This window comes from Piliocolobus tephrosceles, chromosome 8, assembly GCF_002776525.5.
Source record: "Piliocolobus tephrosceles isolate RC106 chromosome 8, ASM277652v3, whole genome shotgun sequence".
NCBI classification, from domain to species: domain Eukaryota; kingdom Metazoa; phylum Chordata; class Mammalia; order Primates; family Cercopithecidae; genus Piliocolobus; species Piliocolobus tephrosceles.
Genome location: NC_045441.1, coordinates 108,586,989 through 108,604,279, shown reverse-complemented (window position 1 = coordinate 108,604,279; position 17,291 = coordinate 108,586,989). Strand labels below are relative to the sequence as shown.

Genomic DNA, 17,291 nt, shown 5'->3' with positions numbered 1-17,291 from the left:
ACTTATTTTGGTTATTGATGATGGGAACAGTTGACTTTAGTATGTGCATGGCTGTTGTATTGTTTTGAGGCCAAAATGAAATTGTCAGTCTCTGATGTGATTCTTAATTCAAGTTTATGTCTTAAAAAATTACTCATACTCTTAAAAAATGGATCAGCCTAAGCAAACCATGGTTATTGCTGGTATTTGTTTTGTTCCTTTTAAAGGTACAACATGGTAATTTTACTGAGAAACTATCATAAACAAAACAAATCAATGCATGTATAAATAGAGGTAGATGAAATTGTAAGGGAAGCTTAGACTTTATAGACCAAATTCAAGTGTTTGTCGAGTGCAAGAATTTTACTGCTAGAACACTATTGAATTAGAAAAACTCTGCTTAATAGTATTCATGTCTTTTTAGTCTTTTAAGTGTGGATCTTTTCTCAAAGACACACCAGTGGAATTATCCAAATTCAAATGATTGGGACTGAAGGAATATGTTACAATCACATTTTATATTATTATCCATTAAATAGCTTTGGATTATATAATACTCGGCTGAAATATGCTGACAGTTATTCAGAAACCTAAGTAAAACTTTTGATGAACCGGGCTCTACTTTAGTTCAGTAGTTATATCTCAATCAGACAAGCTCGACTGTATAATTTAAGTTTTAGTCAAGATGAGATTTATGGGTATATCATATCCACAGACTGCTGTGAGGAAAGAAAGATTTGAAGAAATGAGTTATTAATCTTTACTGCAGAACATTAACAAATGTCATGTGGCTTTTATGAGTTGGTACCTAGGAGGTAGTAGTTTCATAAGCCCCCCAAAATAGATTTCCTCTTATATACCTCTGATACCAAGACCATAATTAATAGTTACCTATTACTCACTTTTGAAGCTCAAAGTTTCAGTTCATTTATTAAATTCAAACTTAGTATAAAATTAACAAAATTAAATAAGGACTGTCATATTATAGTGAATCGAATGGTCTTGCTTTTTGATATGTATATGTGCCTATGTGCATGCATGTGTGTATGTATTTGATGATGTTGTATATGTTTTTATTTACTATCACCAGGTAATTACTTAGAGTAAATCTATTTCTGCCTGTAAATATTTCTGGTCATATTCTTGCTGATGGTTTAAACAGGCTTATTAGGTAGCCACCCATGTTTGCTTTGGTAATTTGATTGGCTAGTCATAATAATAGTGAAAAAAAAATCTTGTTATTGAGATAATTGCTTGTCTGATGTTTGCCATCACTTTTTAGTTTTGAGTTTCAAAAGGCCAGTACCCAAGAAGCGGATTCATCTCCTCCCAGGTTATTTGCCCTCAGTTTAGATAAGTGGCCTCCATGTAGGTGGTGACATATAGGTCACAGCCAAGCTTTCTGGAAAGAATCACTTTCCCTTGGGACTGACTTTAACAAAGCACAAACTCTTATTCAATGTTTGCTGAGTGAATGTTGAAATAATTAGTTGAGGGCTTTTACCATTATTTTATGCTTTCTGTATAGAAAACATTTTAAAAGAAGCTGAAATTAATATAAGCCTATACAAATATGAAATTACATTTAAAAGCATTTGTAGGATGTTATCATAATATTAAAGGAGATATGATGCAAGTAGACAATCTTATAAAATAGAGAATCATGGAGTTGATGGCATCCTTCAAAATGTTTTGGTACAACTACCAACTTGTTTCTTTTCTTTCTTTCTTTTTTTTTTTTTTTTTTTGACAGTCTTGCTCTGTCACCCAGACTGGAGTGCACTGGTGTGATCTCGGCTCACTGCAAGCTCTGTCTCTCAGGTTCATGCCATTCTCCTGCCTCAGCCTCCTGAGTAACTGGGACTACAGGCACCCGCCACCACGCCCGGCTAATTTTTTTTTAAATATATTTTTAGTAGAGATGGAGTTTCACTGTGTTAGCCAGGATGGTCTCGATCTCCTGACCTCATGATCCACCTGCCTCGGCCTCCCAAAGTGCTGGGATTACAGGCATGAGCCACCATGCATGGCTTGTTTCTTAAATTTCTTATACAATATGCTGTCTCTGTTGTTATTCACCTAGTAAGATCTGAAACACATTCAAGAACTAAGTCAAAAGACTACAGCGTAGAACACTAGAAAGTAAATTGTGGGAATAAGTCATGTATCTAGGAGCATAATTTGTAAACCATTTTGTGAAAATAAGCATATCTCCATGTGGGGCCATGGAGAGTCTTACTAGCCAGCATTGCTTGGCTGGTCCACATTATTCCACAAGTCTCCCCGCCTACCAGGAGATTTTACAATTCAAATGCAAATAGGTAAGTTAATAACATTTAGTTAATCTTAATTAATTTCTGACTAAATCTTTGGTGAGTTGTAGAGTTAAACTTCCTAAGACTGATCCAAATTTGGGGATGTTAAATCAGATACCAAATACCCTAAAATCATCTTTATGTTGGTTCACCTGCTATTATCAGAGAGTGATATCTGACTTTTTTCTATGGCCTAGGCTGCTTCCCCTGGATCTCTGGATTTCTATCAGTTCTCTCGGTAGTCAGAACTCCTGCATTAATTCCTGTTTAAAAAAAGATAGAAAAACATAAAACAGTAAAATCATAAATACATGTATTTTGTATATGTAATTGTATTAGTCCATTCTCATCCTGCTGATAATGACATGCCCAACACTGGAAAATTTACAAATGAAAGAGGTTTAATCAACTTACAGTTCTGCATGGCTGGGGAGGCCTCACAATCATGGCGGAAGGTGAAAGGCACGTCTCACATGGCGGCAGAGAAGAGAGCTTGTGCAAGGAAACTCTCCCTTGTGATACCATCAGATCTCATGAGATTTACTCATTATCATGAGAATAGCATAGGAAAGACCTGCCCCAAGATTCAATTACCGCCCACCAGGTTCCTCCCACAATGAGTGGGAACTCAAGGTAAGATTTGGGTGGGGACACAGACAAATCATATCATTCTGCCCCTCATCTCTCCCAAATCTCATGTCTTCATATTTCAACGCCAGTCATGGCTTTCCAACAGTCCCCCAAAGTCTTAACCCATTTCAGCATTAACTCAAAAGTCCACAGTCCAAAGTCCCATCTGAAACAAGCCAAGTCCCTTCCACCTATGAGCCTGTAAAATCAAAAGCAAGTTAGTTACTTCCTAGACACAATGAAGGTGCAGGCATTGGGTAAATATAGCCAAAAAAAATTCCAAATGGGAGAATCTGGTCACAAAAGGGGGCTATAGACCCTATGCAAGCCTGAAATTTGGCAGGGAGTCAAATCTTAAATTTCCAAAATGACCTCCTTTGATTCCATGTCTCACATCCAGGTCACGCTGATGCAAGAGGTAGATTCCCATGGTCTTGGGCAGCTCCACCCCTGTTGCTTTGCAGAGTGTAGCCCCTCTCCTGGTTGCCTTCATGGGCTGGTTTTGAGTGTCTGAAGCTTTTCCAGGTGCACAGTGCAAGCTGTTGGTGGACCTACCATTCTGGGGTCTGGAAGATGGTGGCCCTCTTCTCACAGCTCCGTTAAGCAGTGCTACAGTAGGGACTCTGTGTGGAGGCTCTGACCCCACATTTCCCTTCTGCACTGCCCTAGCAGAGGTTCTCTATGAGGGCCCTACCTCTGCAGCAAATTTCTGCCTGGGCATTCGGGCATTTCCATACATCCTCTGAAATCGAGGCGGAGGTTCCCAAACCTCAATTCTTGACTTCTGTGCACTGTAGGCTCAACACCTCATGGAAACTGCCAAGGCTTAGGGCTTCCACCCTCTGAAGCAACAGCTCTAGCTGTACCTTGGCCCCTTTTAGTCACAACTGGAGCAGCTGATACACAGGACATCAAATTTCTAGGTTGCATACAGCATGGGGACCCTGGGCCAGGCCCAGGAAACCATTTTTTCTCAGAAACCTCTGAGCTTGTGATAGGAAAGCCTGGTTCAAAGGTCTCTGGCATGCCCTGGAAACATTTTCCCCCGTTGTCTTGGTGATTAACATTCAGATTCTCATTAGTTATGCAAATTTCTATAGCCCACTTGAATTTCTTTTCTGAAAATGGCATTTACTTTTCTATTGCATTGTCAGGCTGCAAATTTTCCAAACTTTTATGCTCTGATTCCTTTATAAAAATGAATGCCTTTAACAGCATCCAAGTCACCTCTTAAATGCTTTGCTGCTTAGAAATTTCTTCCACCAGATACCCTAAATCATCTCTCTCAAGTTCAAAGTTCCACAAATCTCTAGGGCAGGGGCAAAACACTGCCAGACTTTTTGCTAAAACATAACAAGAGTTGCCTTTGCTCCAGTTCCCAACAAGCCCCTCATCTCCATCTGAGAACACCTCATCCTGGACCTTATTGTTCATATCACTGTCAGGCTTTTGGCCAAAGTCATTCAACAAGTCTCTAGGAAGTTCAAAACTTTCCCACATTTTCCTGTCTTCTTTTGAGCCTTCCAAACAGTTCCACCTATGCTTGTCACCCAGTTCCAAAGTTGCTTCCATATTTTTGGGTATCTTTTCAGCAATGCCCCATTTTACTGGTACCAATTCACCGTAGTAGTCCATTTTCATGCTGCTGATAAAGACATACTTCAGACTGGGCAATTTACAAAAGAAAGAGGTTTAATCAACTTACAGTTTCACATTGCTGGGGAGGCCTCACAATCATGGTGGAAGGTGAAAGGCACGTCTCATATGGCAGCAGGCAGGAGGAGAGAAGTTGTGCAGGAAACTCCGCCTTATGAAACCATCAGATCTCATGAGACTTATTCACTATCATGAGAACAACATGGGAAAGACCTGCCCCATGATTCAATTACCTCCACCAGGTCCCTCCCACAACATGTAGGAGTTCAAGATGAGATTTGGGTGGGCACACAGCCAAATCATATCAGTAATATTGATTTCCCTATAATTATGGGTTTTTTTTTTTTCCAACCAGGAGATGGCTTTTTCTCTTCCTTACCAACTATTCTCTTCATTGTACTTGCATAAATGTGTGTGATTCTAATTTTTCTTAAAAATTTTGATTTACTCATTAAGCATACTGCGCCTGGTTCTTTGGTTAATGGATCTAAGCATTATTTTAATACTGGACTTTATTTTTTAGGGAAGTTTTAGATTCATAGCAAAATTAAGCAGAAGGTACCGAGATTTTCCATATATACCCTGCCTGACACATGCATACCTTTCTCTTTTATCAAAAACCCTCACCAGAGTGGCTCATTTGTGAGTATTAATGAACCTACAGTGATACTTTGCTATCACCGAAAGACCATAGTTTACCTAAGAGGTCACTCTTGGCATTGTACATTCTATGGGTTTGGACAAATGCATAAGGATATGTATTCTTCATTATAGTGAACATAGAGTTGTTCATAGTATTCGTTTATTACCCCTTTAATGTTCATAGGATCTGTATAGATATTTATTCTTTTATTTTTCATAATAATTTGTGTCCTCTCTCATTTTTAGTTAACTTTCTTAGCTAGGGGTTTATCAATTTTATTGATCTTTTCAAAAAATCAAATTTAGGTTTAGTTGACTTTCTCTATTGATTTCTTGTTTTCAACTTTATTGATTTCTGCTTTAATTGTTATTATTCCTTTTCTTCTACTTACTCTGGATTTGATTTGTTCTTCTTTTTCCTGTTTCCTAAGTTGGAAGCTTAGGTTTTAAATTTTAGATTTTCCTTTTAACATATACATAAAATGCCATTAATTTTTCTCTAAGCACTGTTTCCATTGCAGCTCACAAATTTTAGAATGCTGTGCTTTTATTTTTAGTTAATTCAAAAGATTTTAAAACTTTCCTTAAGATTTCTTCTTTCACTTGTGTAATGTAAAAGTGTGTGGTTTAATCTCGAAATATTTTGAGGGTTTTTTAGCTATCTTTTTGTTATTGATTTGGAGCTTAACTCAATTATCTGAGTGCAGACATTGTATGATTTATATATCTTTTAAATTTGTATAGTGTCTTTTATGGTTCAGAATGTGATCTATCTTGGTGCATATTCCATGAGAGCTTGAGAAAAATGTGTATCCTGTTGTTGGTGGTAAATAGTCTATTATATATTAATTATGTCTGTTTGATTGATACTTTTGTTGTCTTTAACTCTGTCCATACTGATTTTCTGCCTGCTGGATGCAATCATTTCTGACAGAAGTGTATTGAAGTATACAGCTGTAATAGTGGACTCATTTCTATATCTCTATATCTCCTTGCTGTTCTATGTGTTTTTGGATCATGTGTTTTGACCTTCTGTTTTTGGGCTTATAAATATCAAGAATTGTTATGATTTTAGAATATTGATTTTTTTTTTTTTTTAACATGTAATGGCCCTCTCTTTATCCCTAATAACTCACCTTGCTGTGAGGCCTGCTCTGTCTGAAGTTAACATAGTAATTCTTGCTTTTCCTTGATTACTGTTAGCATAATAAATCTTTTTCCATCCATTTACTTTTACTTATTTAATTTAAAGTTAAAAAATGGCAATGTGAGAGGAGTGTGAGGCTGAAGGGTGCTGGCCCAGCCTGACCCTACTTTTAATTTATATATGTGTCATCCCATCTAAAGTAGATTTCTTGTTACCTGTCTTTTAGTTGATGCATTTAAACCATTGATGTCCATTGATGTTAAAAGTGATTATTAATTTATTTGGATTAATATCTATCCTATGTGTTACTGTTTTCTATATGTTACCCTTGTTCTTGCTCCTATTTCTGTCTCCCACTCTTCTTTCACCTTTTGTGGTTTTAATTGAGCATTTTATATGATTTAATTTGCTCTTCTTTCTTAACATATCAGTTATACTATACTTTAAAAGAAAATTTAGTGGTTGTCCTAGAGTTTGCAATATACATTTTCAACTAATCCAAGTCTATTTTCTTTTTCTAAATTCTTAATGTTCTTGAGTATGTAACAGGCGTATATTTATGGGGTACATAAAATATTCTGATACAAGCATAAAATGCGTAATAATCATATGAGGGTAAATTGGGTATCTGTCACCTCAAGTATTTATCCTTGTGTTACAAACAATCCAATTATACTATTTATTTATTTTTAACTGTACAATAAATTATTGACCATAGTCACCCTGTTGTGCCATAAAACACTAGATCTTATTCATTATATCTAATGATATGTTTGTATCCATTAACCATCCCCAGTACCTCCACTACTCTTCCCAGCCTCTGGCAACCATTTTTCTATTATGAAGCTCAATTAGTTCAATTATTTTAATTTTTAGCTCCCACAAATAAATGAGAACATGAGAAGATTGTCTTTCTGTTCCTTACTTATTTCACATGACAAAATGACTTCCAGCACGGTTCATGCTGTTGCAAATGACAGGATCTCATTCATTTTTATGGCTAAATAGTACTCCACTGTGTATATGTACAACATTTTCTTCATCCGTTCATTTGTTGGCAGATCCTTAGGTTGCTTCCAAATCTTAGCTAGGGTGATTAGTGCTGCAATAAACGTGGGAGTGCAGATATCACTCTGATATACTGATTTTCTTTCTTTTGGGTATATACCTTGCAGGGAGTTGCTGGATCATATGGTGACTGTTTTTAGTTGGTTGAAAGCCTCCAACATTTTCTCCATAGTGGTTGTATTAACTTACATTCCCATGAAGAGTGTACAAGTGTTCTTTTTTCTCCACATTCTCACCAGCATTTGTTATTAGCTGTCTTTTGGATTAAAAGCCATTTTAACTAGGGTGAGATTATGTCTCATTGTAGTTTGGGATTTACGTTTCTCTGATGATCAATGATGTTGAGCACCTTTTTATATACCTTTTTGTATGTCTTCTTTTGAGCACCTTTTTTTTTTTTTTTTTTTTTTTTAAATTGTACTTGAAGTTCTAGGGTACATGTGCACAATGTGCAGGTTTGCTACATATGTATACATGTGCTGTGTTGGTGTGTTGCACCCATTAACTCATCATTTACAGTAGGTATATCTCCTAATGCTATCCCTCCCACAACAGGCCCCAGTGTGTGATGTTCCCCACCCTGTGTCCAAGTGTTCTCATTGTTCAATTCCCACCTATGAGTAAGAACATGCAGTGTTTGGTTTTCTGTCCTTGTGATAGTTTGCTCACAATGATGGTCTCCAGCTTCATCCATGTCCCTACAAAGGACATGAACTCATCCCTTTTTATGGCTGCATAGTATTCCATGGTGTATATGTGCTACATTTTCTTAATCCAGTCTATCATTGTGGACATTTGGGTTGGTTCCAAGTCTTTGTTATTGTGAATAGTTGAGTACCTTTTTATATATCTGTTTAATATGTCTTCTCTTGAGAAATGTCTATTTGGACCTTTTGCCCATTTTTAATTGGATTATTAGATTTTTTCTATAGAGTAGTTTGAGCTCCTCATATATTCTGCTTATTAATCCCATGTCAGATGACTAGTTTGTGAATATTTTCTCCCATTCAATGGGTGGTCTCTTCACTTTGTTGATTGTTTCCTTTGCTATGCAGAAGCTTCTTAACTTGATGTGATCCCATTTGTCCATTTTTGCTTTGGTTGCCTGTGCTTGTGGGGTATTACTCAAAAAGTATTTGCCAAGTCCAATGCCCTGGAGTTTCCCCATTTTTTTTTTTCCCCTGAGACTGAGTCTCACTCTGTTGCCCAGGCTGGAGTGCCGTGGCATGATCTCGGCTCACTGCAAGTTCCGCGTCCGGGGTTCCAGCAATTTTCCTGCCTCAGCTTCCCGATTCTCTGGAACTACAGATGCACACCGCCATGCCTGGTTAATTTTTGCAGTAGTTTCATAGATTTAAGTCTCCAATACATTTGGATTTGATTTTTGTATGTGGTAAGAGATGGGGCATATTGTCATTTTTTTCTGTATATGAATATCTTGTTTTCCCAGCATCATTTATTGAAGAGACTGTCATTTCCCCAATATGTGTTGTTGGCACTTTTGTCTAAAATGCGTTCACTTTACATTTACGGATTTGTTTCTGGGTTCTCTATTCTGTTTCATTGGTTTATGTGTCTGTACAATGCTGTTCTTGTTACTATAGCTCTGAAGTATAATTTGAAGTCAGGTGATATGACTCCTCCAGTTTATTTTTGCTCTGGATAGCTTTGGATATCCGGAGTGTTTTGTGTTTCTGTATAAATTTTAGGACTATTTTCTTTTTTTTTTTTCCTATTTCTGTGAAGAATGTCATTGGTATTTTGATAGGGATTGCATTGAATCTGTAGATTACTTTAGGTAATATGGACACTTTAACAATATTATTGATTCTTCCAATTCATTAACATGGAATATGAAGAGGATTTTTTTGTGTCCTCTTCAATTTCTTGCATTAATGTTTTATAGTTTACATTGTAGAAATCTTTCACTTCTCTGATTAAGTTAATTCCTAGGTATTTTATTTTATTTGTAGCTATTGCAAATGGGATTACTTTCTTGATTTCTTTTGCAGATTGTTCATTGTTGGCATACATTGAAATCAGAAATGCTACTGGTTTTTGTATGTTGATTCTGTATCCTGCAACTTTACTGAATGTATTTATCTGTTCTAATAGTTTTTTTTGTGTGGAGTCTTTAGGTTTTTCCAAATGTAGGATCATTTAATTTGCAAACACAAATAAATTTACTTCTTCCTTTCCAATTTGGATGCCATTTATTTCTTTCTCTTGTCTGATTGCTTTAGCTAGGACTTCCAGTACCATGTTGAATAGTGGTGGTGAAAGTGGACATCCTTGTTGTGTTCCAGATCTTAGAGGAAAGGATTTCAGTTTTTTCCTGCTCAGTATGATACTATCACTGGGTCTGTTCTATGTGGCTTTTATTGTATGGAGGTAAGTTGCTTCTATATTAAGTTTTTTGAGAGTTTTTATATTGAAGCGTTCAATATTATCAAATGCTTTTTTCCATATCAATTGAAATGATCATGTGGTTTTTGTTCTTTATTCTATTGATATGATGTGTCACATTAATTTGTGTGTGTTTGACCGTCTTTACATCCTTGGGATAAATCCCTTTTGGTCATGATGAAGTATATTTTTAATGTGTAGTTGATTTTGGTTTGCTAGTATTTTGTTGAGGATTTTTGCATCAATGTTCATTGGGGATAGTGGCCTGTACTTTTCTTTTTTTGATATGTCTTTGTCTGTTTTTGATATCAGGGTAATACTGACCTTGTAGAATGGGTTTAGAAGTTTTTCCTCCTCCTCTATTTTTCAGAAAGTTTGAGCAGTATTGGTATGAATTCTTTAAGTGTTTGGTAAAATTAAGCGGTGAAGCCATAGGCTTTCTTTCTTTTTTTTTTTTTTTTTTTTTTTGCTAGGAGACTTATTATGGCTTTGATCTTGCTACTTACTATTTGTTCAGATTTTGGATTTCTTCATGGTTCAATCTTGGTACATTGGGCATGTCTAGGAATTTGTCCATTTCTCCTAGATATTTCAAATTTATTGACATATACTTGCTCATATCACAGTGGCCCTAATAATCATTTGAATGTCTGTGATATCAATTGTAATGTCTCCTTTTTCATCTCTCATTTCATTTATTTGTGTCTTCTCTCTTTTTTCTTAGTTAGCCTGGCTAAAGGTTTGTTGATTTTATCTTTTCAAGAAAACATCTTTTCATTTTGTTGATCTTTTGTATGGTTTCTTTCATTTCAATTTTATTTATTTCTATTCTGATCTTCTTTTCTTGTACTAATTTGGGGTTTACTTTCTCCTGCTTTTCTATTTCTTTAAGATGCATTGTTAGATTGTTTATTTGAAATGTTTCTGCTTTTCTCATTTAGGTGCTTATACCTATGAACTTTCCTCTTAGTACTGCTTTTACTGTATTTCATACATTTTGGTATATTGTGTTTTCATTATCATTTGTTTCAAGAAATTTTTAAATTTCCTTCTTAATTTCTTAATTTACCCACTGGTCATTCAGGAGCATATTTCCATATTTCCATGTGTTTGTATAGTTTCCAGGATTCCTTTTGTTGTTGATTTGTGGTTTTATTTCATTGTGGCCAGAGAAAATACTTGACATAATATCAATATTTAAAAAGTTTTAAAGACTTACGTGAATTCGTAAGACTTGTTATGTGGTCTGTCCTTGAGAATGATCAATGTGCTGAGGAGAATGTGTATACTGCAGCCATTGAATGAAATGTTCTGTAAATGTCTATTAGGTTTATTTGGTTTATAGTTCAGATTAAGTCTGATGTTTCTTTATTGATTTTCTGTGTGGATGATCTGCTCAATGCTGAAAGTAGGGTGTTAAACTTTCTAGCTGTTATTGCATTGGAGTCTCTCTCTCTCTCTTTAGTGCTAATAATATTTGTTTTATATATCTGGATGCTCCAGTTTTGGGCACATATATATATATATTTATAATTGTTATATCTTCTTGTTGATTGGCTACATTATCATTACATTATGACCTTTTTGTCCCTTCTTACACCTTTTGTCTTGAAATCTACTTTGTCTGATATCAGTATAGTGACTCTTGATATTTTGGGTTTCCATTTGCATGGAATACATTTTTCCATCCCTTTCTTTTAATGCTATGTGTATCTTTATAACTAATGTGAGTTTCTTGTAGACTACAGATTGTTGAATGTTTTTCATATCCATTCAGCCACTCTATGTTTTTTTGATTGGAGAGTTTATTCCATTTACATTCAGTGTTATTATTAATAAGGAAGAAATTACCCTGGCCATTTTGTTACTTTTTTCTGCTCTGTTTTTTGTTTCTCTTCCTTCTTTCCTTTATTTCTGTCTTCTTTTTAGATAAGGTAGTTTTCTCTGGTGGTATGTTTTAATTTCTTGCTTTTTCTTTTTTGTGTATCTGCTGAATGTTTTTTCGTTTGAGTTACCATGAGGCTTGCAAATACCATCTTATAACCCATTATTTTAAACTGATGACAACTTACCACTGATTGCATAAAATTTTTGTTTTTCTCATTTTAGGATCCTTTCTTTATTCTTGACCTTTGGTAGTTTGATTATTAAACGTCTTGAGGTAGCCTTCTTTGAGTTAGATCTATTTGGTGTTTTAGTACCTTCTTGTGCTTGAATATTGATATCTTTCTCTAGGTTTGGGAAGTTCTGTATCATCACCCATTTGAATAAATTTTCTATCCCTGTCTCTTCCTCTACCTCCTCTTTAAAGCCAATAACTCTTAAATTTTCCCTTTGGAGGTTATTATCTGGATCCTGTAGGCATGCTTAATTCTTTTTTAGTCTTTTTCCTTTTGTCTCGTCTGACCATGTATTTTCAAATATCCTGTCTTCAAGTTCAATAATTCTTTCTTCTGCTTGATGAATTCTGCTGGTAAGAGACTCTGATGTGTTCTTTAGCATGCCTATTGAACTTTTAACCTCCAGAATTTTTGCTTGATTCTTTTAAATTATTTAAATCTCTTTGTTAAATTTATATGATAGTATTCTGAATTGCTTCTCCATTTTGTCGTGAATTTCATTGAGTTTTCTCAAATCTGTTTTGAATTCTCTGTCTGAAAGGTCACATATCTCTGTTTCTCCAAGATTTGTTCCTGATGACTTATTTAGTTTATTTGGTGAGGTCATATTTTCCTGTAAAGTTTTTATGCTTGTGGATGTTTGTTGGTGTTTGGGCATTGAAGAGTTAGGTATTCATTTTATTCTTTGCAGTCTGGGCTGGTTTGTACCCATCCATCTTGGGAAGGCATTCCAGGTATTTAAAAGGACTTGGATGTTGTAATCTAAGTTTGTGGTAACTGCATTAGGAGGCAGCCAAAGATTAGTAATGCTGTGGCTCTTGCAGACTCATGCATGTACCACCTTGGTGGTCTTAGATAAGATCCAGAAGAATTCTCTGTGTTGCCTGGCAAGGACTCTTGTACTTTTCCCTTACAATCTCTCAATCAAATGGAGTCCCTCTGTGTGTGCTGAGCTACCTGGATCTTGGGGAGGAGTGACACAAGCACCCCTCTGGCCACCACCAATAGGACTATGCTGTGTCAGAACTGAAGGCAGCACAGCACTGGGTTTTGCCCAAGGCCCATGGTAACCATTGCTTGACTACTGCTTATGTTTCTCTCAAGGCCCTAATGTCCTACAATCAGCAGGTAGTAAAGTCAGCCAGAATTGTGTCCTTACCCTCAGGGTGATGAGATCCCCCTCCCCATGCTAGTCCAGAGATGCCAGCTGGGAGCCAGGGCCTGTAGTTGAAAACCTTAGAAATCTACCTGGTTCTCTTTTCTACTGCAGCTGAGCTGACACCCAATCCACAAGACAAAGCCCTTCCCACTCTTTCTTTTCCTTTTCACAAGCTACGGACTCTCCCAAAGTTACTACTGCCCCAGGCCTGCAGTGAGTACCATCTGGTTACTCCTAACATTTACTCAAGACCCAAGGTCTCTTCAGTCAGCTTGTGGTGAATGCTGCCAGCTTCAGGACTCTCCGTTTAGTGGTCTTACCTCTGGCCAAGAGAATGTCCAGCAATGCTGTCTGATAGCTAAGTTCTGGAATTGAGGACTCTAAGAGCTCGCTGGGTGCTCTACCCTAGTGTGGCTAGCTGTTACTTAAGACACAAGACAAAGTTCTCTTTACTCTTCCCTCTCCTTTTCTCGAGCAGAAGGAGTCTCTCCCCAAACCCACCATAGCTGGGAATACGTTGGATCACACCTAAGCCAGCAGGTCTCTGAGTCTCACTCAAGGCCCATCACAAGTACTGACTGGGTAGTACTGCTGATTATTCAGGGCCCATGGTCTAATTAGCATTTTAAAGATCCTGCCATGACTGGATCCTTCCCTTTAAGGAATTAGGTTCCCTTCTGGCCCAGGATATATCTAGAAATGGTCATGAGCTAGGCTCTGGAATGAGGGCCTCAAGACTGACTTGTTCCTTATCCTACTGTGGCTGAGCTGGTAGCCATGTTGCAAGACAAAATCTTCCTTATTCTTTCCCCTCCCCTCCTCAAGCATAAGGAAAGTCTTCCCTGAAGCTGTAAGCTGTGCAGCCTTAGGTTGGGGGATAAGTGGCACAAACACTCCCTTTGCCACCCCAGCTGGTATCTCACTAGGTCTTATGTTCCCCAAGTCCACTGGCTGTAAGCTAAGCACAGCACCAGGACTTGCTTGGGAATTGCAGCTTTTGTGGCCTAAACTGCCTTTCAAGTTTATTCGGAAACCAAGAGAACTTTAGCCCATGGTGGTGAGGCTTGCCAGAACTAAACTTCTGACCACTGGAATGGACAATTCACCTCCGGGTATGGCTCGTCTAAATGCTCCCTCTGTGGGTGCCAGCTGTATTCTGCCTTATGTCGCTTTCCACTGTGACAGGACAGCACTGACTTCCAAAGAAAAGTTCCACAATCACTACTCTTTCTCCCCCAAGAGACAGATACTCTCTCTGAGCCATGCCAGTGTTGGGGGAGGGAAGATGTTGGCAATTCAAGACTGTCTTTCCTACCTTCTCCAGTGACTCTCTCAGTGATATGAAGTTAAAACAAGATACTGTGACTGCTCACCTGATTTTTGGTTGTTATGAAGGTGTTTTTTTGTGTGGATGGTTGTTCAATTTGGTGTTCCTGCATAGAGTACGATTGCTGGAGGCTTCTATTCGGCCATCTTCCTCATCTTTTCTGGGAAATATCTTGTAACAACCAAATAATATTCCTAATTTCTCCCTGTTGCCACTTGTATAATTTCTGTTATTGACTTTAATTTTTTATATAAGCATACCTAAGCATATATATATATATGCATATGTAGTCAAAAGCCTTATTATTTTATTTTATTTATTTATACATATATATACACACACACATATATACATATATATATATACACACACACATATATACTTTAAGTCCTAGGGTACATGTGCATTAGGCTTATTAGGATAAGGAAATTCCTGCCTAATAAATTTTGGTCAGACCGGTTTGTCTGCTCTCAGACCCTGTCTCCTGATAAGATGTTATCAATGACAATGCGTGCCTGAAACTTCATTAGCAATTTTAATTTCGCCCCAGTCCTGTGATCCCACCCTGCCTCCATTTGCCTTGTGATATTTTATTACCTTGTGAAGCATGTGATCTCTGTGACCCACACCCTATTTGTACACTCCCTCCCCTTTTGAAAATCACTAATAAAAACTTGCTGATTTTGCGGCTTGGGGGCATCACAGAACCTGCTGACATGTGATGTCTCCCCCGGACACCCAGCTTTAAACTTTCTCTCTTTTGTACTCTTTCCCTTGATTTCTCAGACCGACCGACACTTAGGGAAAACAGAAAAGGACTCATGTTGAACTACTGAGGGTGGGTTCCCCTGATAGTAGCCTTGTAGTATAGTTTGAAGTCAGGTAGCATGATGCATCCAGCTTTGTTCTTTTGGCTTAGGATTGTCTTGGCAATGCGGGCTCGTTTTTGGTTCCATATGAACTTTAAAGTAGTTTTTTCCAATTCTGTGAAGAAAGTCATTGGTAGCTTGATGGGGATGGCATTAAAGCTATAAATTACCTTGAGCAGTATGGCCATTTTCACGATATTGATTCTTTCTATCCATGAGTATGGAATGTGCTTCCATTTGTTTGTGTCCTCTTTTATATCGTTGAGTAGTGGTTTGTAGTTCTGCTTGAAGAGGTCCTTCATATCCCCTGTAAGTTGGATTCCTAGATATTTTATTCTCTTTGAAGCAATTGTGAATGGGAGTTCACTCATGATTTGGCTCTCTGTTTGTCTGTTATTGGTGTATAGGAATGCTTGTGATTTTTGTACTTTGATTTTGTATCCTGAGACTTTGCTGAAGTTGCTTATCAGCTTAAGGAGATTTTGGGCTGAGACGATGGGGTTTTCTAAATATACAATCATGTCATCTGCAAACAGGGACAATTTGACTTCCTCTTTCCCTAATTGAATACCCTTTATTTATATCTCTTGCCTGATTACACTGGCCAGAACTTCCAACACTATGTTGAATAGGAGTGGTGAGAGAGGGCATCCCTGTCTTGTGCTAGTTTTCAAAGGGAATGCTTCCAGTTTTTGCCCATTCAGTATGATATTGGCTGTGGGTTTGTCATAAATAGCTCTTATTGTTTTGAGATACGTCCCATCAATACCTAGTTTGTTGAGAGTTTTTAGCATGAAGGACTGTTGAATTTTGTCGATTATTATTAATTATTGAGATAATCATGTAGTTTTTGTTGTTGGTTCTGTTTATATGATGGATTATGTTTATTGATTTGCATATGTTGAACCAGCCTTGCATCCCAGGGATTTTAGTCTAAAATTCTCTTTTTTTGTTGTGTCTCTGCCAGGTGTTATTATCAGGATGAAGCTGGCCTCATAAAGTGAGTTAGGGAGGAGTTCCTCTTTTTCTATTGATTGGAATAGTTTCAGAAGGAATGGTACCAGCTCCTCTTTGTACCTCTGGTAGAATCTGGCTATGAATCCATCTGGTCATGGACTTTTTTTGGTCAGTAGGCTATTAATTATTGCCTCAATTTCAGAGCCTATTATTGGTCTATTCAGGGATTCAACTTCTTCTTGGTTTAGTCTTGGGAGGGTGTATGTGTCGAGGAATTTATCCATTTCTTCTAGATTTTCTAGTTTATTTGCATAGAGGTGTTTATAGTATTCTGTGATGGTAGTTTGTATTTCTGTAGGATCAGTGGTGATTGTCTTGTTTTTCTAAGACCACCAGAGCGAGCACAAAAGAACCAGCAAGTAGGCAAAGGTCAGGCGCAAAACTGCAAGTTTATTTTAGTAACCTAAGGTGTGGAGAAGAAGTCTGTCGGCCTCCGGCAAAGAAGGCCGGCAGAGTTCCCCTCCCCCAAGCTCTCGACGGAGTTCCGACATCCCGACAGGACTGGGAAGCTGGGAAGTCCCCGTGGCTCAATGGCGGAGAGCGGCTTTTCTAGGAGTGGGAGGGCAATAGGTGGGGCATGGGCGTGTCAGGGGCGTTCTGCAGGTGCGACCAGGTAAATCTTGGTCTCTTCAGATTGACGTCACCTGGCACATGCCCAGTTTGTCTGCACCTTCCCGGGTCGCCGGCTGCATTTTCGCGCGGGCGGGAAGAGTTGGGAGGGGGGATGAAGAACCCGGAAGTGCACCATCTTGCCTCCGTTCGTCCAAACAGTGATATCCCCTTTATCATTTTTTATTGAGTCTATTTGATTCTTCTCTTTTTTCTTCTGTATTAGTCTCGCTAGCAGTCTATCAATTTTGTTGATCTTTTCAAAAAACTGGCTCCTGGATTCAGTGATTTTTTTGAAGAGTTGTTTGTGTCTGTATCTCCTTCAGTTCTGCTCTGATCTTAGTTAT

General features: G+C 37.6%; 1 protein-coding gene across 9 annotated transcripts in view; it reads left to right on the top strand.

The window, feature by feature from the left end:
- The window catches only part of TFEC (transcription factor EC), a 211,717-nt gene that overhangs the window by 146,972 nt on the left and 47,454 nt on the right, over positions 1-17,291 (top strand). Inside the window, exon 1 of one of the 9 annotated variants that reach the window (XM_023228222.1) lies at positions 9,804-9,828. The exons of the other annotated variants lie outside the window; for them this stretch is intronic. Coding sequence (XP_023083990.1) covers positions 9,823-9,828 — 6 coding nt within the window. The 5' untranslated portion in view covers positions 9,804-9,822. Of the gene's footprint in view, positions 1-9,803; positions 9,829-17,291 lie in introns of those variants that run through there. 9 annotated transcript variants of the gene reach the window in all.